General features: G+C 36.1%; 1 protein-coding gene and 1 long non-coding RNA gene across 2 annotated transcripts; both read left to right on the top strand.

Moving 5' to 3' along the window:
* Positions 1–7,367: 7,367 nt before the first annotated feature.
* On the top strand, positions 7,368–8,829 carry LOC144422903 (uncharacterized). The gene is made up of 2 exons (XR_013475434.1): positions 7,368–7,617; positions 8,357–8,829. It is a non-coding gene; the product is annotated as an uncharacterized LOC144422903 (long non-coding RNA).
* A 3,039-nt stretch (positions 8,830–11,868) lies between these two features.
* LOC120344749 (transmembrane protein 50A-like) lies at positions 11,869–14,722 on the top strand. Its single transcript, XM_039414060.2, has one exon. It carries the CDS (start codon positions 12,000–12,002, stop codon positions 12,474–12,476), a length of 477 nt encoding a protein of 158 aa, XP_039269994.1. The 5' UTR covers positions 11,869–11,999; the 3' UTR covers positions 12,477–14,722.
* The last annotated feature ends 7,161 nt before the right edge of the window (positions 14,723–21,883 follow it).

Below are 21,883 nucleotides of genomic sequence, written 5' to 3'. Positions count from 1 at the left end.
GGGGGTGGTTGAGGAAAGAAGAGGCAGCATGAAAAAAGAATGGGGACGTAGGCAAAAAACACCAGCAGCTGCAAGCCAGCGACGGGCCAGTCGTGGGAAATAGCAACGACCAGGATAGACCGAGCCAGCAGACAAGGTGGCTAGCTGCAAGCCGTCAAGAAAATTAAGCACGGGCTTAATAAGCATCAGAAGAAAAGAATGGGGCTGCTGGCACGTTACAAGCAAGCCGCTAAGCAAAATCCGGAAAGTCCCAGCCAGCAGTGGAAGAAAAAGCGCCCACGAATTCAGCGAATTGGGGCATATCAATAAGCGAGTGAGAAGAAATAAATAGGGACCGCCAGCTAGCAGCATCGCAGATTGATTAGTGGGAAAATAGCTAGCCTGTGAGGCACACCCACGAAGTCCAGCCAATGGGGGCCGCTGGCAAGCAAAGCATTCTTCCGTCCCCAACAGTCGAGAAAAAATAGTGATTGATATAAAGAGGGGCCGGCAGCCAGCAGCATTCTTCTTTCCCCAACCGTCAAGAAAAAAGTGATGCCGGCATTCAAGTCCCAAAAGTAAAATACAGATAGAAAAAATAGAGTGAGGGGGAAATTTATTGATTCGTCAACCTAAAGATTCTAGATATATATAGATATAACTCACAAATTAATAACAACTGACTGACGTACAGTAATGTCTGAAGATATAATCATTGTACTCTGATAAATTGAGAAGAAATCGTAAAAGAGATGAGGAAGAAAGATACACACTGGATAGGACGAAATGTATGTACTCGAAGTTTAGTGACGAAAAAATTATAAGAGAAGATATATGGGAATTTTTCAGAAAAGGTAATAAATATTGTATTTGATTCAGTAGACGGTTTTTTAACAACATCAAGGTATACAGCTGACATTACATTTAAAACCAGATCAACGGCAATCGATGTTGATAAGAGATTATGGGAAATGAAAAGAGTAGGTGCTGAGACCTTACCTTTTCACGGACTATATGTTTCTGAGAGTGTTGCAGTATTTCTTCACCATGTACCCATTCCAATGAAAGACACAGACATAAAGAAACATTTTGAAGATAATCATGGAGCTGTGAGCGAAATACTTTTATTGAGAGATAGATTTAACATCAAAAATGGTATTAGAAGATTTTTTGTAAATAAGGATAAATTGATGCAAAAACCTATTAAAAGTTATGTTACAATAAAAGGACGTTCACTTTTTGTTAAGTATTGGGGACAAGTCCCAACATGTCGAATATGCGGTGAAGCTGGCCATATAAAAAATGACTGTGAATACTTCATTCCAAAATTAAGCAAATATAAAGATACGGGTCAAAAATCAATAAATCCAAGTCCGACAATTAATGAAGAAATAGTTGCTACTGAAAAAGATTATCCCAAGATTAATGTACAGCAAAAAAAAAAAATTACTAGTGATACAAATAATGAGAAACCGATGAAGAATAAGCCAACACACAGTTCACCGACCAATGTATCAGATCAAGAAGAAACTCAAAAAAGATCGAATTTACTTCCAGAGATGTTTGGCAACATTTCTGATATAACTGATGAATATAATGAGATTAATGGACTAAATAATGATGAAGCAGTATACCCTCAAAATCAAAAACAATTTTATATGTATTAGAGCCAGAAACCCAAGCAAAAAAGAATGATTCGACCCAACAGATAACAATCGACACATCTACAAGAGAAAAATCACCACCAAGAAAAAAAAAAGCATCAAGAAAAGAAAAAACCGTGACTATGGAAGAAGCTAATGAATACTTACAAAACATGAGCGAATAAAGTTTTTCTTGAATCAGCCCAAATTCACACTAACTCATATAATGGTACTTTATTTAACAATATTAACACTAAATGTAAATGGACTTCGGGACAACGTGAAACGCAAAGATGTTTTTACTGAGTTATCTTTGAAAAAAGCTGATATTATTTTTCTTCAGGAGACACACTGTACTCCAGAGGTAGAATTACAATGGCGCCGAGAATGGAAGTGGGGTTGTAATTTTTGGAATAACGGTAACTCTAACTCAAGAGGGGTTGCAATATTAACCAAATCAAAGGTGGCAAGATTTCCAATTCACAACATTTCTTTTGATAATGAAGGAAGAATTCTTACAGTTGATATAAATATTTATGAAGAAAGACTTCATCTGGTAAATATATAAGCTCCCTGCCGAACAAATAGGCCTACTAGAATTCAGGAAAACTTCTACAACAACATCTACAGATACCTGCATTCTAAACATCCTGTAATATTAGCAGGAGACATGAGTTGTGTTCATGATGTACATAGAGACATAACAGAGAACAATAAAAGAGCTAGAAAAGAATATATCTCCGATGCACTAAATGAAGTTGTTGATACCTTTAACTTGGCTGATTCTATTGATTATTTCCCCAATTACCAGAATTTCTATACATGGAGAAATACTTCTGTACAGGCAAGACTGGATCGCATTTACTGCTCACAAACTTTATGTAATATGACCAATTTTTACTGTTCACCTACGTGCTATTCTGATCGCGATATGTATTCGGTTGATGTCCAAATTACTAGCAATTTAGAAGAAATAGGGAATGGTTACTGGGAAAATAATGTCTCTGTTTACAATAAAAAGGTGTTCAATGAAGACCTTCAAAATAAGTGGAATAATTGGTGTACGCTGAAGACCTTATTTGAAACAAAACAACAGTGGTGGAGTGAAATAAAAAAGAAATTAAAAGCTTTGATTATCAAACATTCTGTCAAACTTGCCAGAGAAAGAAGAGCAGAATATGATAGAGAAATTAAACAAATGGAAGATTTGGAAGAGAGATTGGACAAAGGAGAAAGAGTTTTAACCTTGTTCAACAAAATAAAAAGAGATATAATTAAAAGACAAAGAAATGGCAAAATTAGAATTCAAAATTTGGCCCATTTCTACGACACGCACGAAAAATGTAATAATCTTTAAAAATTTAAAGAAAAAACATAAAAAATGTTACATCCACAAATTAAAAAACAAAGAAGGTGTTGCACAAGAAAAATTACAGGAAAAAATGCTTATTGTTAAAGAATTTTATCAACAACTATACAAAGAACAAAAAAGTTATTTTAAGAAGGCTATTCCAGTTTCGCGTAAAATACAAGAAGAAGGTGCTGAAATATTACAAAGACCAATTGTTCCAACTGAAGTAAAAGAAACTATTCCATCTTTTAGGGAAGATAAAACACCAGGGCCTGACGGAATAAGTATCGAGTTTTATAAAAATTTCTGGACTATCATAAAAGATGATTTTTTTCGAATACTGGAAGAAATTTATCGAAAAGCCTTACTGAAAAAGACATAAAAATTGGATATACAACTTTGATTCATAAAAAGGGTGGACTGGATCAGATTAAAAATTATAGGCCGATATCATTACTAAATGCTGACTACAAAATTCTAACGAAGATATTGGCAAATAGATTAAAATGTGTTTTACTCAATATATTAGATATCCATTAAACATCTATTCCAGGGAGGAGAATATCACTTATATTGTTACGGGATATATGTACACAAAAACAAAACAAGACCGGAAATTCTTCAATCATATCATTGAACTTTAATAAAGCTTTCGATAGTGTTGATCTGGACTATCTTTACCATGTACTTCATGAATTTGGGCTCAAAACTAGGTTCATAAATATAATACAGACATTATATATAGAGGCAGAGACCAGAGTATTATTAAATGGATATTTGAGTGAGACTGTCAAGCTTGAATGAGGAATTCGACAAGGGGACCCTTTAAGTCTTTATATGTTCACGATCGCAATCGAACCACTCCTAATCAAAATCAATGTATCTAGTGATATTAATGGAATACTATTACCACAAAATAAAGAGATAAAACAGGTAAGTCATGCAGATGACATCACCTTAACTATTCGAAATAAAACATCTATATATTCAGCACTGGATTTAATAAAAAGATTTCAATTAGCAACAGGAATGAACTTAAACATGGATAAGACCAAAATTTTGAAATTAGGAAAATGGAACAACCCCATTTTTTTTCCAGCTTGGATGTAGTCGATACTATAAATATACTTGGAATAAAATTTTCCAACTATGATACATGTATTGTAAACTGGCAGGATTGTTTAATTAATGCGAGAACTGTCATAGAAGAACTGATGAATATTCCTTCATCATTGGATGGAAAATCTCTCCTCTTTAAACTGAAAATTTAACCATTATTTTTATATTGTGCTAAACTGTATCCAATACCATTGAACATTGCCAAACAAATCAATAAAGCTATTGAGATGTTTGTCTTTAATGGTAGAAGTGTTTTAAATATTGAAACTTTATGCAAAAACAAATCACTAGCCGGATATGATATAATTAATATTCCTCTTTTTACTATGACCTTATATATCAGGGATGGCGAACCTTTTTCAATGAATGGGTCAAAAATTATATTTTTATCGAGGAACAGAAGTGAGTGGGTCACATGTATTTATTTTTTCAATGTTTGTATCTTTAAGAAACTTCTGAAATCTTATAAACTTCTGTTGGTGTTAGTGTAGTTTTGTGCTTTACCTATGCAGCACTTCTATCAGGGACTTTTTATGGCACTCGATTTCATGAAATTAGAGGACGAAAACAACCATATGAATTACCAAAACCGTTTAGGATGAAGCGGTAAATTATTTTACGATTCCAAAGAGTTTGGAGCGAATCCCACTATGATAGTTTTATATTTTTCAATCAGCTTTCAAGCACATAAAGGCACTTTTACACTTCCCCCATTGTTGTTTCAGATTTCTAGGTTTTTATTTCAAGTCTGAAAGATTTTGTTTTCTCAACGGCCATGTAGGCCAGAAACTAATAAAATTCAAAGTAGCATCTAGTTCTAGTATATATAAGCCCTGAAACAGTCTGCAGATGCACTTCTGAAAGAGACAAGACGTTGCAAGAAATGAACATGAATTGCATTGTTATGTCATAAACGATGTTAGAGCCAATAGCTGAATACCGGTACACAGCGGTGCAGACATGCGTCCAACATCAGGGGTTTAAAAATTACCATACAGGCACAGAAATTAACAATTTGAATACGAGCGATCGCAGCTTTGACTGCCCAACTGACGGTACATTATAATAGTTACTTATCGATCTTGCGGTAAGTACGTTGTTAGGTATTTGTCTGTTTGTTACTTATCGATCTAAAGAGCGGTAAGTATGTTGATAGGTATTTGTCTGTTAGATGCACGCGATATCTCACGAAAGCGAGGTTCAATCTGCTCCTTGCATGTGCATTCATCATAGCTCGGATCAGAAGCCTATTGATTTTGGATGGATTATGTCGTATAATTAGCGAGGTATTAATTAATTAATGATGGGACACACGGTGTCACTATGGAGTAAGACCACTGTTTTGGGGGATCCCCTAACCTTCGATCGATAAGTCTTCGGTTTCCAACCGAATTCTAGTTCTTTGGTTTGTCTGTCTGTTGGACAGACACTTTCGTATGTTACGCGATATCTCATGAATCTGCTTCAAATTTTGCATGTGCATTCATCATATCTTGGACCATAAGCCTATTGATTTTGGATGAATTATGTCGTATAATTAGCGAGTTATTGATTAATTAGTGATGGGACACACGGTGTTGCTATGGAGTCAAATCGAATGAATCGAAACCGCGGTTTCTGTTTTGGAGGATCTCCTAACTTTCAATCGATAAGTCGTCGGTCTTCGACCGATATTCTCGTTTAGTTATTGTTGGATTAATTTAAGGTCGATTTTATCAATTTTTATCACTGATATGCTAGAATTGTATTTTATTCGTGCCTTGGCGGGTCACGAATAAAACGCGGTGGGTCAGTGGTTCGCCATCCCTGTTATATATCATGACTGCATATGAATATTATTGCAACAGAGTTAGTATTACTATTGATCCAAGTAAACAATCAGTTTTTAATTTTGTTGAACATAACATAGGACAACAGCTTAGTGTGTTTTTTTTAAATTGCCTCCGAATAATAGTGTGTCACATTCATTTTTTCCCAATAAATATTATGCAGCTATTATTAATTTCCTAAGACAGTACAATATCACTGAATCAAATTTATCTCAAGGAAAACATAGACTTTTATATGATATAATTGTGAATAACCTAATGGGCGGGGAAAGAATTGTGTTTCTCAGAGATGGTAATTTGGATGGAGCTTGCTCAAATATACATTCTAAAATTTTGGCCAATAGTATCAAAACTTTTAATTACAAATTTTAAAGTAATACCAAGTATAAGACATATCACTGGGGATGATGTATGTATACTGTGTAAACAAGAACCTGAATTTGTATCTCACCTGTTTTGGAACTGTATTTTTACACAAAGTGTATTTGATTATGTTTTTTCTGTTTCATTAAAAATAAATAACTGTGTGTTGAAAAATAATTATAAAACTTGTATCTTATTGGACTTAAATGATCACTGCTATTCACATTTATCCAATGTTGAACGGAATGCCATTATATTATTATTGTGTACAGCAAGGTATAAAATTTGGCTAGAACGGAATGCCACCATTTTTCAAAATCATAACCCAAGTGTAAATAATGTAATTATGAAAATTAGAAGCTCAATTTTAGCAAGAAGAAATATTGAAAAATATAGAAAAGAATCTTTAGAAAATATAGAAAAGAATCGATAGCTTATGACTAATTATATTTTTGTTTTTTATGCTCTTTAATTATAAATATACTACATAACTGAAATGACTTGTATTGAAAACAACAAACAAATGAATGGAACTATGGATTATATGAAAATTATGTGCCTGATGGAACTATCATGATGATATTGATATATATTTGTTTGTTTACCTCATGTCTTTATTTATTATTATTTTATTTATTTAATGGATAATCCACTTTGTGAAACCATAAAAAAAAAAAAAATAGTCAACCAAGTGGAATGAATAAACGGCGTCAGGAAAAATCGAAGAAGTCCTCAACAATGGTGGCAGAACCAGCAGCTCCCATCCAAAACCGTCAAAAAAAAATAACGGCAGGAAAACTTAGGATAGGAAAAAAGAAACTAAACTGAAAAACTGTAAAAAAAGGTAGTAGCGACAAGGAAAAAACTCTTCTTAGGATCGGAAAAAATCCAAAGATGGAGTTAGAGGAAAATAGACAGCAAAGAAACTATAAAACGAGAATATCGGTCAGAGATCGAAGACTTATCGATCGAAAGTTAGGGAATCCCCCAAAACAGCGCTCTTACTCCATAGTGACACCTTGACTTGCACGGGTCACGTGACCTTGTTACTGGACGGCAATAAAAGAAAAACGTCCATTTGGCTTCTGTCAGTTGCAAGACGGATTATACGTTTCCGTTTTGTTTGGCCGTTGAAAATGGTTATTTCGTATTGTTCCGCTGGCTGTACGTATAGTATAGACAACGAAATGGATCTTCAGCTATATTCCACTGTTTTCAAAAGATCCGGAACGTCGCGCAATGTGGATATCATCTATTGGCTGGACTGCTTGGTGTCAAGTCCAGAAGCCATCTTACTTGTGTTTCACTGTTTGCGGACAGCACTTCGTTGATGGTGAGTCATGATGTGCCGTTATCAATTTTTTTAAATATTCATAAGCTCCCTCATTTCAATGGAAAGCAGATAACAAACTACTGTTATTGGGAGGCTTAGGCGTAGGCCTACTTGCAGACTTGACTCGTGTAAGGGCCTACTTGCAGACTTGACTCGTGTAAGGTATTAATCAATAATTGCCATAAGGTATTGTTTCCCTAGTTAGCAGGTAATCTATTAGTAAGTGTGAAAATTTGAATAGATAAATAAAGTTTAACGCCAGTGCAAATGCAAAAAATAACCAGAATTCAATTGAATTCTCTATCTGAGAATACGCTCGCCACCACATCTCTGATCCCCCTGGGAGTTTCACAGGTTCCAATCCCATGCGGGGATAGTTATGTGCGAGGGGATTGCAGCTCTCCTCCCACTAAGGGTGGTTCACACGACCGCTGGTCGATTACGACATCCCCCACCATCAAGTCCATGCTTCTAAAACAAATAACTGGCTAACTAATCCCGACATAGAATGGTAATCGTACGATGTTGCACCTTGCAATCTGTCCCCAACCACAGATAAATTCTATCCTAAAAACTAACCACATTGGTAGGCATAGTTGCGTTTTAAATTGAAAGAAATCTTCATTAATGGTCAGAAGGTGTTGTCTGATTGTTTTGTTAGTTAGCAGGTAATTTATTACTGATCTGATACACAAACTTGGCACTGTCAAATGATGATTAGTGTTTAATTTATTTTCAGGAAAAGGGGAAGATAACCCATTATCAGCTGCTTACATGTCCCATCGATATTTGAATTTTCGCCATCCCCAGAGAAGAAGAGAATAGTTAGAAAAAGGAGGATTTTGAAGAAAGGCAAAAGGCAGGACCATTTCAACAAATTCTGTTAACTTGTATGCGTTGCAATATTAATTCGCAGTTGTTAGCATAAACATTTAATGTGTTATTCGACTAGACCTACCACACTTTAGAAAAAAGCCGCCTACACCCCTTTTCACTAGAACCATAATACTGTAAAATATTTGATAGAAATTACCCCCGAGGCATCATCTTTCATTTGAAAGGGCTGTGGAGGCAGATACATTTTTTACTCTAAATTATGGAATGTTACTTCCAGGTTATCTTATCCTTGCTTATAGATATCTTGAGGTTAGTGACTCCAACTGACTCATGCATGCCACACTGAAAATTCTCTTGTGTACCCATAAAATAAGGCTGTTGGAGCCTTCAGACCTTGAAAACAGTCGAATCTGAGCACGATGGATTCATGTGAAACACGTAATATGCATTTAGAGGCAAAAATATCCCATCCTGAGCAGCACCGATCCACAACCTCCTGCCTATGGAATCAAAACATTAGACAAATTGGTGTACTGTGCGCATTCACAAATTTTTGCGAATCAAGTGTGCCTTTTGACTAAAGAAAATTTGGCATTGAAATGGTCAATCTCAATATCAATCTAGTATCTGCAGATAAAACCAATTGTTTTTTAAAAATACAATTTTTGATGTGCTTTATTTTTCAAATATAATTTATAATTACTGTAAAGTGTGTGATACATTTGGTACCATGAATGCTATTTGCAAATTAGCTTGGGTTACACCCCTCTCAAATAAAATATCTATTTTGGCATTGAAATGGTCAATCTCAATATCAACCTAGTATCTGCAGATAAAACCAATTGTTTTTTAAAAATACAATTTTTGATGTGCTTTATTTTTCAAATATAATTTATAATTACTGTAAATTGTGTGATACATTTGGTACCATGAATACTATTTGCAAATTAGCTTGGGTTACACCCCTCTCAAATAAAATATCTAATAATATTCTTTAAACAAAAGGTTGATTTCGTTAAAGCACAATGGACACTTTATCTCCACCAATCCACAGTAATGACAAGTTACTTTGTCATTACGATCTATAAGCATCAATAAATGGATACTGAGGATGTATTATCAAGTCACGCAAGCTGAGGTCTTGTGCCACTGTGGTCTTGTTGCAACTTATACTTTGACATCCATCTATTCCATGGTCGCACCCATATCTAAGAGTATTCATAAAATCTAACGATCAAGAAGTGTGAAATTTATGTCCATATCCCACCACAGCCACTAGTCGTAAATGAATTTGATTCCGGGTAGCATATCTTTTTTACCAATGACAATAAAAAGACATTTTGAATCAGTTGTACAAGCACCATTAGGATAGGATTTATCTGGGGGGGGGGGGGGGGGGCAGTTATTTGTTTTCAGAAGCATGGACTTGGATGGTGGGAAATGGTCGTAACCGATCAGCGGTCATGTGCACCAACCTCGGTGGGAGAAACCTGTGAAACTACCAGGGTGATCAGAGATGCGGTGGCGAGCGTGTTCCTAGATGGCGAATTCAATTGAATTCTGGTTATTTTTTGCATGACCCCTGGTGTTAAACGTTAGTTATCTATTCAACCTTTCACACTTAGTAAAAGATTACCTGCTAATTAGGGAAACAATACCTTACAGCAATTGATTATTAATTCCTTACTGTCTTACACAAGTCAAGTCTGCAACTGCAAGTAGGCCCACGCCTAGGCCTACTAATAACAGTAGTTGATTATTAGATTAATTCCTTACTGTCTTACACAAGTCAAGTCTGCAACTAGGCCTACTAATAACAGTAGTTGATTATTAGATTATTAATTCCTTACTGTCTTACACAAGTCAAGTCTGCAACTGCAAGTCGGCCCACGCCTAGGCCTACTGCAGTACTGATAACAGTAGTTTGTGATCTGCTTTCCATTGAAATGAGGGAGCTTGTGAATATTTAAAGAAATTGATAACGGCACACTATCACTCACCATCAACGAAGTGCTGTCCGCAAACAGTGAAACACAAGTAAGATGGCTTCTGGACTTGACACCAAGCAGTTCTGCCAATAGGCAATAGATGATATCCACATTGCGCGACGTTCAGGATCTTTTGAAATCAGTGGAATATTACTGAAGATCCATTTCGTTGTCTATACTCTATACTATACCTACAGCCAACAGAACAACGAAATAACCATTTTCAACAGCCAAACAAAACGCAAACGTATAATCCGACTTGCAACTGACAGGAGCCAAATGGACGTTTTTGTTTTATTGCCGTCCAGTAACAATGTCACGTGACCCGTGCAAGTCCTCTATAACCCGCTAATTATACGACATAATTCGCCCAAAATCGATAGGCTTCTGGTCCGAGATATGATGAATGCACATGCAAAATCTGCAGCAGATCCAATCTCACTTTCGTGAGATATCGCGTGCATCTAACAGACAGACAAATACCTATCAACATACTTACCGATTAAAATCGATAAGTAAAAAGGTAGTAGCGACAAGGAAAACTTTCTAAAATAGCAATCCAAAGACGGAATTAGAAGGAAATAGGACAGCAAAGAAAGAAAAAGTAACGGCGGCGGTAAGTGTGGAAGATAACAGCCAGTGAGAAAATATGACAGCAAAATAAGCAAAGAAAGAAAAGTAAGCCAGCGGCTGCCAACCAGTGAGAGGAATAAACGGGATCAGGGAAAATCGAATAGGCAACCAAGTGAGGAGGCAAGGATCGAAGAGGAAGAAGCCTTATGAGAACCATAAAAAAGGTAGTAGCGACAAGGAAACTTGGTATAGAAATAAAAATGAAATAAAAAATATAGACTGAGTTGGAGCTTGCGTCATAGAGCTTGCCAAAATATATCTAAGATCGCTCAAAGTGGCATCTGCGCCGATGATAAAGAACTCACTAACGGCAGCGATCTCTCTCATATCGGGATCGTTGCGACGAGAAAACGAGAGAAATAACTTTCGATCGATTTCTCGTGATCGACTGCCGTCTTGGATGACAGTTCGTATAGTGTTTGGATGGCGCAGTCAGGTGGGTTTAGGATTAACATATGCAAAAATTGTTACGCTACGTCCACTAGAAGTACGTTAGGTACGAAGCTACACGAGACCCGTTTTTTCTGATACTGCGATGGTGCTAGGCCTTTGCGAAACTCAATATTTCAGGAGTTGTAACACAACATCGTCATCATATAGGCTACAATCAGACAATATTGGTACCGTATGCTGCGGTACTTCTGTTCTAGATACAGAGATAATTTGGTACGGTGTTCTGGTTTTAGGAATTTTTTTTCACATCAACTCAATTTAGAAACTTTGAACTACCTACTGATCTAAGATACAGAAAACTTATATCACTGTAAGACAGTAAGATTATTGTACTTAACCATCTAACCCTTGGGCTTTTTGTGCATTCAGCGTTATTACAAACAATTATAAATACTACAGGTTTCATAGGATTCGCTGATACTTCCGTACTAGTCGTAGTACTTCTTAACTTTCAAGAACAAACTCAAAACAATGTCTGGCATATTAGACAACTTTCAATGTCCAAGTTGCGAATGTTGTGAATTGGGAGAAAAGCGAAATTTAGTGGCCTCTATAGCTGCTGGAGCTCTATTTTTCACTGGTTGGTGGATCATTATTGATGCTGCCGCTTTCTATGATGCAACCGAGATGGATCATGCAGTACATGCATGTGGTGCAGTTGGAACTGTTGCTTTTTTCATGATAAATTCAATTTCCAATGGACATATTCGTGGAGATACATACAATGAAGGATGTTTTGGTACACTAGCAGGAAGAATATGGTTGCTTAATGGTTTTCTTCTTGGATTTGGGGCACTCATTTCTTCTATGTGGATTCTTTTTGGAGTGTATGTTGTTCCAGGTGCAGCTAATCCTTACCCAGGTATTGCAGTTTTTCTTCAGAATGCTTTAATTTTTTTTGCAACCATGCTTTTCAAATTTGGACGAACAGAAGATCTTTGGGATTAGATTAAATACGCTGTGATACTTTTATTAAATACAACGGTACCTGTTACAAATCGTGCAAAATGAACAATATGTCCCCAAAGTGAATTTATGAAAGATGAAAACAAATAGACAATGCTGATCCAGCTTTGGAAGGTTAAACTTTGTATTCTTGATTCGCTTTTAAATTTTTATACAGCATTTTTCCACACAATGCCTAGTCTGCTTGTATCTCTTGCAAATTAAATTGTAATATTATCAATGAAATTTACTTTTAGATTGGGGTAGGTTGGTAGGTGAAAGTAACACTTGGTACTTTGAACAAAATTTGTGTATAAAGTTTCAATTATCATATATTTATGCCTTGTCTTGAAACTGTTAGCACCCCATCCTTAACTTCAGCTTCTCTCAATTTTCTCATACAAAGAATAACTATTTCAGGCAGGTAGTAACAGTTCATTTGTTTATTACTGTGTGAGTATTGTCAGTTTACGTTTTGTCAAAGTTTGTGAGTATAAACCACATTATAACATTTTGTTTTCTTGTAGTTGTTATTAGTTTTATGTGTTGCAATATTACATTTCTGATCTATATATCTTAAAAATATTGTTCAAACTTGTGAATTTATCTATCTTTATTAATCTGGGGTTCAACTTTCCTCAATCAATTTCCTCTTCCCTGAGCGTATGATACCGTTTACTTCAATCCCAATTTATTAAATGGAATTACCGGTAAAAACCTACCGGTATAGTCTATAGACCTTTTGTGTGGGTTGAAAAGATAGATTCGTTTGTGCTGATACCACAATTTTGACAGATATTTATACAAATACCATCAAATACCAGTATCATTTTCTAAAGATATCACTAAATGTAGCCAAGCCCCGAATCTGACCATTTCTAAGTTAATTTACTTACTATCCCAAACATTTTCAATGCTGAGCACAATTTTGGTAGTTTTATGAGCTTTTGCCTAAAAATGTAATGGGCCATATTTCTGTTTCTATGTTATTAGAAACAATGAAACACTAAAACTCGGAATATTGTAGAGAACCCTTCCTAAAAATATGGTATCAGTTTCGCTCAATAATCAACTATGAAACATTTGAAATCTCATTTTATTAATTTTGATAATAAATAATTGTTGCATGAATGGCATTTGTATCCTATATCTTTATGCAATTGATTGTAAAAGCGTTTTTGTAATTATTACATAAGTCATAAACAATGACCCAAAAGTTCATCTATTCAAAATTATGATGCATAAATACACCTTGAATATTTTGTTATTTGTTGCAAAGTATTTTCATGTGTTGTTAGTCCTGGGTCATACAAATCTTCTCATTAATTATTTGTTATGAAACTGGAAACCGGCAGCCATAATAGTGATAGGTGTCTGCTAAGGTTTGATACAATTTGTATGTTTTAATTTGGCATGGCATTCTCAATCTCTTTTACTCTTTTTGTGATTAGCTCTACCTTACTGTTGGGCATGAACCTATGGTGAAACATTGTTAGGCAAAACCTGGCACATTCAAATGTGAAAAGATTGCCCTTGGTAACAGATGTGTCTGCAATCTTTAAATTGCATGATTTATATTATTACTTATTTATTCTTGTTTTTGCATCACTACTATTACACTCACACTACAATGCAGCCATTGCTGCGGAAACTATCATCAATAACAGGATTCCTGTTCTATGTCTGCCATTGGTGTGAATAAGGAGACAGTAATTTTAGATCTAGTCACTGACAACTAAATCCTGTTCTCATGGCAATTTTATCCTATTACCAATTTACCACATAAGTTAGCTAATGTGTTTTATTGGACTTTCAATGTTTCAGGAAGAAAAGAAAATGCTGTAGGTATACCAGTTTGGTGATAATATGTCATATATATACATATAAATGTTTGTTATGATTGTGATATATATATATATGCTGTTTTGCACTTTCAATAAATGTGGTTGATAATTATTGTCTATAACTTAAGATTTGCGACGACTAAGCAGTTCGGTTAACAGTAATTTTTGGCATTCTATCAAGTATGCAATTTTGGAGAAACAGTTCAGTGCGTTACAACAATCATAACCTGGTGATATGTTGAAAATCTGGCCTGATTTTCTTTTCCACTACTATGTTAAGTCACCATTTCCTTCCGTTAGTGGGATCGATTTCGCCCACATACGAAATATTAAGTTTAAGAATTGAATATGATATCGTTCAATATTGGTTTGGTTAAAACGCGTTGGGTTTGCTGTCCTCGACGCTTACTATATTTTAGAAGCTACTATTTAAGTTACAAATTGGCATGTTACCATTTTTCACGTATCAATAAAATATATTGAATCATACCCGCTATCTAGCATGAGGTTTCTTTTCTTGCTCCGAACAAGGCACGGTTCAAGCAACCACTAATGTCTACTAGACTCTAAGGCAGTGTTTCCAACCCGAGTCCGCGGTCTCAAATGAGTCCACGGGGCGTTTGAATGAGTCCGCAACGAGCCAGAAATTTACTGCGGGCCGCAAACGTTTATGCGAAACTATCAGCCAAGTTACGATTTACGTTAGAATTTACATACAACATAAATAGCAAGTTTATTCACACAACATTAATCGAATCAATAATTACTGGTTAATTAGTAGGGCTGGGCATGTATTCAACAAGTAGAAAAGCAATTTACTATTCGAAAATTTGGTAACAAGTCACTTGCGTGTAGGGATGGGAAATGTAGAATAATTTACTATTCTAGAATAGCTAAATCGAATCCAGAATACCGAATCCTATTCTATTTTCATACTTATTCAAATAGTGGGAATTTCCACATTGCTGGATTTAGATGTTAAAAAATTGCAAATGTATTACTTACTGTAAATAAATTTATTTGGAAATATACTGAATATTGGATTTCATTTGATACTAAACGGGCAGTTCCCAGGACAATAAAATTTAGGAATATTACAATATTTTTTGCCTTCAATTGTTTCAAATGTATGTAATCCCTAAATACTAATAAATACTGATATGCTAAATTAAGACACGCTCCACACACTTTAATAGAAAGCGGTTAAATACAAAAATAGACATGAAACGGCGTTAAGTCATCATTAATGTAAGTCTGCCGAGTGTACTAAGCACATACCCGCTGAGAATTAATTAGATGCAGAACCAGCGTGTGGCCAATGCAACCTATGCACACTTGTAAAATATTAAATTTAACCACTATCAATTAAAATCAACTTTATATTCTGTGCGAGCAAGACACGTAAAACCAAGTTCCCGTAAACGCGATTTCGTACTTAGTTATTAGGTAATAACATCTAAAGACGAATTCATTTTCTATGATTGTTGTTACATATCATTATCTACCCAGACTTGGCCCTACTCAAATTCAATACGTCACTATCTTCACCAGATGCGGCAACTTTTTTAAAAATTTATCTGCGAATAAAATACTACAGACACTCGATCAAACGTGCGTCTATCTTGAACGATAAAAATGTTATTATTAATCATTATCTACCCAGACTTAGCCCTACTCAAATTCAATAATCCATACGTCACTATCTTCGCCAGATGCGGCAACTTTTTTAAAATTTATCTGCGACTAAAATACTACAGACACTCGATCAAACGTGCGTCTATCTTGAATGATAGAAACGGACTGAAAAATATGTAATCTTTTGAGAGTGAAATTTAAATGTGACAGATGTTCGCGTTTTGCGATATAACTTTGTATTTCGGAAAATGGTATAATAAAATTATTCGTAAATAATATTTGATCTAAATTAACGCATTTAATTAACGCCTGGCTTTTGGTTTACGTGCATCATTTTTTGGGAAAACTCGCAGGTAGCGAAAAATCATTTAATTTAAAATGAATCAAGGCACGTCAGTAAACAATTAAAGATTGTTGCATTCAGATTATCGGAATATCACTAGTAAGTCGGCACAGATAAATATTAATTATTATACGCTAGCTAGATAGCAAAGCAGGAAAACGCAAAAATGGTGCAATAACGAGTCTTCGTCGTGAGGTTATATTGCCGACTTCTTGTCCTGAATTGAGCCGATTGAAATTACAGTGTTTGATGTCTACCGAGTTCCGGGTTCTATGCGAGCAGACGCAAGTTTAATTAAACGAGAGAGATTTCCACGCGAGAAAAACGCTCGTCTATAATTGATAAATTAGAAGCCCGAAATACAAATATTGACGCATGGCGCCGGAACGGCGGAACCGAATCCTGTTATCGGATCCCGTTGGATTCGGATACTTTGGGATTCGAATCCTCTGGATTCGGTATTCTATATTGCCCATCCCTACTTGCGTGTCGCTCAATCAAACGATTGGATTTTCTACGAAAACACGAGTCGGCACACGCGTCGATGGATACCTATAAGTGGTGTTTCTCGCGAGTTCGAACAACCAGGAATCTTTTTTTTTTCTGGTGGGTGTTAATGGTGGCAGCCCTAATTTTCTAAATTGAAAAGTGGCAATACAAAATACTGGAAATAAAACGGAGGATACCATAAGTTTTAATTTATGATGGTCCTTGACCGATTAAAATCGCTGTTTTAGACATTGCAAATCGCAAAATTTCGGGTGCTACCGCAGTGTACGTACGAGGGCATTTTCCCTTAGGATTCTTTGCTTTACTGCCTCCACATTGGTACGTACAGTAATGGAGCGCCGAAAGTGTTGTACGAACAGCTCAGGTTTGACGAATTCACAAAAATACGAATCGAAACAAAATATAATTGGGCTTCGCCACGCATTTTTGTGTCCACGGATTGTCATGATATTTTCTGAGTTGTATTGCTTTTATTTCGTCAACACAACCGCGGATTAAAATGATCACAATTAAATTTATAATAAAGCAAGGCGATGAATATGTATTTTTGATTCACTGACAGTGGCGTAGCAAGATTCTCGTGCCCTCCCCCCCCCCCCCACCCGCAAAAATATTTCGTGGAAATGACCCTAAAAACTCTTGGAGATAAGCTAAAACAACGCTTTTTTTTATTTCGTCAAAAAGCATAACATGTCGCTATAAAAAGGCAATGGTAACCTAAAATTTGCTGTTTATCTCGGTTACTTTAATTTTTTTCATACGTTCTTCATCTTCTGCCCTTTTTCTGCGTTTCTGTGCGCCACTGAGAGGTTTTGCTTTCGACATCATTCTGACAGCCTTCGCAATTTCGCCAGTGCGATCAAACCACAAGACGCCGAAAATCGACGACTCCCTGGCATTGTTACGTAACAAAACGATTTGAGCAGAACTAACACCAACGTTATAAGATGTGCATAACTTGGTTTGCACTGTAGCTTTTCGTTTGCGGCTTAAATTTCTAAATTCTAACCGCTTGGGCCCCTTTGAGCTGTGGGCGCGACCGCGGGGGTGGATGCTACGCCACTGTTCACTGATATATATAAATATGAACACAATTTCGCACGCAGGCCAGCCACACATATGTTCAGTATATACTCTGTGGATGAAAGTTAAACTAAAAATAGAATTATTTATCGTTACACTACATGGATGAACTTCAAATATTTAATTCGACCACTTTACTCCATCACTAGTTAGAGACCCAAAATGACATGCTGGAAAGGTAAAGCAAATTTTAGCCTCGACCAATCGGTCAAAAATATTGTTTTGCCCAATAGTTTTCAAAAATTAGACCTATATCAAAACTGGTTCCCGTACATTTGAACCCATGTACATTTGAAGCCACGACTATTGCACCTGCATACTATTGCACCTATGGGATATTTTTTGCGGATACTAACCCTAACCCAAATGTACGGCAACCATCAAAACTACATGACTGCTACACAGTAGCGTTGTTAGGTCAATACATGATATCGTAGGAAGAATGATAAAAAACCAAGCTCAGCCTAGAACTTCTGTCGCTTTTCATATAGAATTATAGCATAATAAACAAATCATCCGAGTGTGCATCAAGCGGTTAATACAGAAAAGAATGCTGACTCCTCGCCGTTGTATGATGATGCATCACGTAACTGGTAAGTAACATTAGACTGTGGCTGATGTAAGATCGAAAATTTTGCAAAGGCAAATAAAGTAGCGCTAAATTATTATTTATTTCTAAATAATTAATTTATTAAAATATAATTTAAACCAGTGTTTAGTAAAATATTGAAACTTCAAATTATGATTTAACTATTGTTAACTTGTTGTTCGGATTTAGTGAAAAAAAAATGTATATTTGGGGGTAACGATCAGTAATGGGATTCAAAAATTTAAAAACGGGTTCTCTTTTGTATCGAACTTACTAACAACAGGCTCCTTCAACAACATGCCATACCTGCACCCCAAAAAACTGTCAATCCAAATGTATTGACGTTGCTAATTCATCAGCAACATTCGATGGCCAAAATGTGAGCTTTTGTCTTCGAATATTCATTTATCCTTAATAACAGTCAGTTAGTATTTATGTAATAAACAACTGCACAATGACAAGTATTTGAGCGCTTACAGATAATAGACCACTTCAAAAATATTTATATATATAATAGCTATCAAGAGAGCTCAAGAATGAATTGTGACAGTGATTCTTTTATAAATCTGGACTGTAAAGTAGAGGTTTTATCGGGTTCATCATATCAATCCCTCTGCAGTTGATCGACGCCCCAAACAAAATGAAATTATATTACAATGATAAAGTCGTTGCTAACTTTGCACCAGGCTCAAAATCCTGCTGTGCATCACCCGGAAAATACCTCAGCCGCCCCCGGTTTTGTTACGCGTCTCGTGACCACCTGCAGGGTCGCAACAAGTTCATATTTCGCTGGGTGTCATGGTGAAGCTCTGGGATATCATACTGTTCTTGACAGTTTTCTGGTTTAAACAATGAGAAGAAATATTAAAACAATGAAATATTCATAACCTTTTATTCAAATGATAATATCAATCAAGAAAAGCATACAGAGCGGGAAAAGCACGCATGCCGATTTCCAGGTTTCTGAATCTTGCGAGATTTGACCGAACGCTTTCGCGATGAATCGAAACCGAAAAAGCGAAAAGTGTGATTGCTCGGCGCCAAAACGTCGCCGGTTCATCCCGCACGTATCCAACTCCACAGTTGTATATATTTACGATCAAACAGCAATAAGACGGCGGAAGAGAAATTGCCCAATAAACTAACGTAACTTCGTCTTTTCGGCGTCGGTAAAGCGATTGAGACGGTAAAAAAACAACAAAATAAAATTTTCTGCGGACCGGCAAAAAGCTTCGTGGACCGGCGGTTGGGAACCACTATGTTAGAGCATGCCTTCAGTGCCGTGACTGTGCTTATTCACAGATAGAACGAGAAATTGCATTAGTATGGTCAGACGAAGAGACTCATATATATCTGTTTCTGACTAAAATAAAGCCGGATCTTTACAATCTGATGGCATTGCTCTGATCTCATCCTCCTCATTAGATAATGATCAACGACTAACATACCGATAATGACGGATGGAAAATGGAGTTGTTTGTGTGTCGGGTAGGGTTGCCAACTATGAAAAGTCTCAATAAAGCACATAGATTACCGTCATCATTTATTTTGTAACTTGCAGGAAACAATATAAAACAATGTTAGCCCTAAAAATATCATCATTTAGTGTGCGAACATTAGTATGAAGAAAATGTTTTCCTCCAAAGTTGCAATTTGCGTTATCTGCACTTAAACAAGAAAATCTTTTCCAGTCAAGTTGTAAATTGTCCATAGTGTTTTTCAAACAGGTAAACATTCCATCCGCACTTTCATCTGCATTCTCGAAGAAATCAATAATACAAGTAACTATGCCATGTTCCAAGCTAGAATACTGAACACAGACTGGAAACATTTTCATGTTTTTGTGATTTGAAGCATCAGATTGAATGCCAAAATTAACAGAGGATCATGTTGTTTCAAATCGTACATGATCACGGATAATGCCTTCTCACCTAGCACATTTGTGACGATTGCCTCGTATTTGCTTCGACTATTAGATACTTTGGTAGCAACTTCTGAATCCTTGTAACCTTTCGAATTCAATTTCAATCCGCAATCCAGTGAGTTATATGAATGACTATGTTTAATTACGTGATATATTTGAGCTATTTCTAAAGCAACTACAATATCGTCTTCTTCTGAATTTTTTCACCAAAAATTTATCCATTACAGAAAATGAAGCAAAATCCATGGTTCTAATTTTGTGACAGGCTGATTTTGCATGCTGTGCTACTGCTAAAGCACCCATGTATGTGTGACGACCCTTGTTTTGCCTGTTAAATGACGTCACGTGATATCGTTTCCATATTTGGTATTCTAGCAGTTTAGACGCTGCGACACGGTCGATCGGTTCTCGGGGGCAGCGTGGTCTGTTGGTGTATGGTGTGCGACAGAGGGCAGTCGTCTGAGTGTTTCGGTTTGATTGGTGGGTTTTGAATGTCTGTGTGAATGCCTCTGGTCTTCAGGGATGTTTGTCTGTGTTGTGTGACTGTCGGATGTTTTGTGCTGGACAGTGGGCTGACGTAGGGACCATGTTATTGTTTTTACCAGTACAGTGCCATTACAGTTCATTTACCGTAGTGTTGTATTTTCAGTTTTATCGTGGAATTAGCTTTCATCAGTATTGTTCAAATGTTGTGCACCCAGGGATGGCCAATTCGGATAAAGTATTCGAATATCTCGTCATTCGAATATCGGAATTCACGTTCATAAGAATATCGGATATTTGTGTGACGTCACACATTTTCGACTCCGCTTTCAAGACGTTTCCGTTGAATGAAAACATTCTCGGTAGAAACTTGCGCGTGATTGTTTCCATCACTCATCAGCGTAACGTGTTATTTAGGCCCGTAAATGCCTTTACGATTGTGTTATTTTCTCTAAAACGAAAATTTTCCACAAATTTGTTCCACGATAACGATAACATTTATTTTATTTTTGTACGCGCACGGAATTGTGAATCTGATAAATACGTTCATCGGCGGCGAGTTTCTAAAGACAACGCAACTTTTTGATTGAAAAGCGGAAATTTAAAATACTGAAAATAAAACCGTAAACAACATAAGTTTTATTGAGGCCCGCGAAAATTTAAAAAACGCTTTTCTAGGCAGTGAAAATCGCAAAATTTCGTGCTTCTGGCACACATTATGTTTGGTCGGCGTTTACAAACATATCGTCACTAATTGAGGGCGGGATTTGCCTGATTATCCATTACTTTAAATTGCCGTCGAATATTTTCGGGTTAACACGATACAAGGTTTGAAACGCGACTTTTTCCCTGGTTGTGAGGATGTATATAATATAATTATTCTAAAGTATATTCAATCAATTTTATTGTGATGAAACAAATTTTACTCTGAGCATTTCGATCGAGCGGAGTCACTGTTAACAAGTACATCTAAATATTTGCCGAATTCGCAAAATACGG

This window comes from Styela clava, chromosome 5 (assembly GCF_964204865.1).
Source record: "Styela clava chromosome 5, kaStyClav1.hap1.2, whole genome shotgun sequence".
Classification (NCBI taxonomy): Eukaryota; Metazoa; Chordata; class Ascidiacea; order Stolidobranchia; family Styelidae; genus Styela; species Styela clava.
This window is presented reverse-complemented; position numbering and strand designations above follow the sequence as displayed.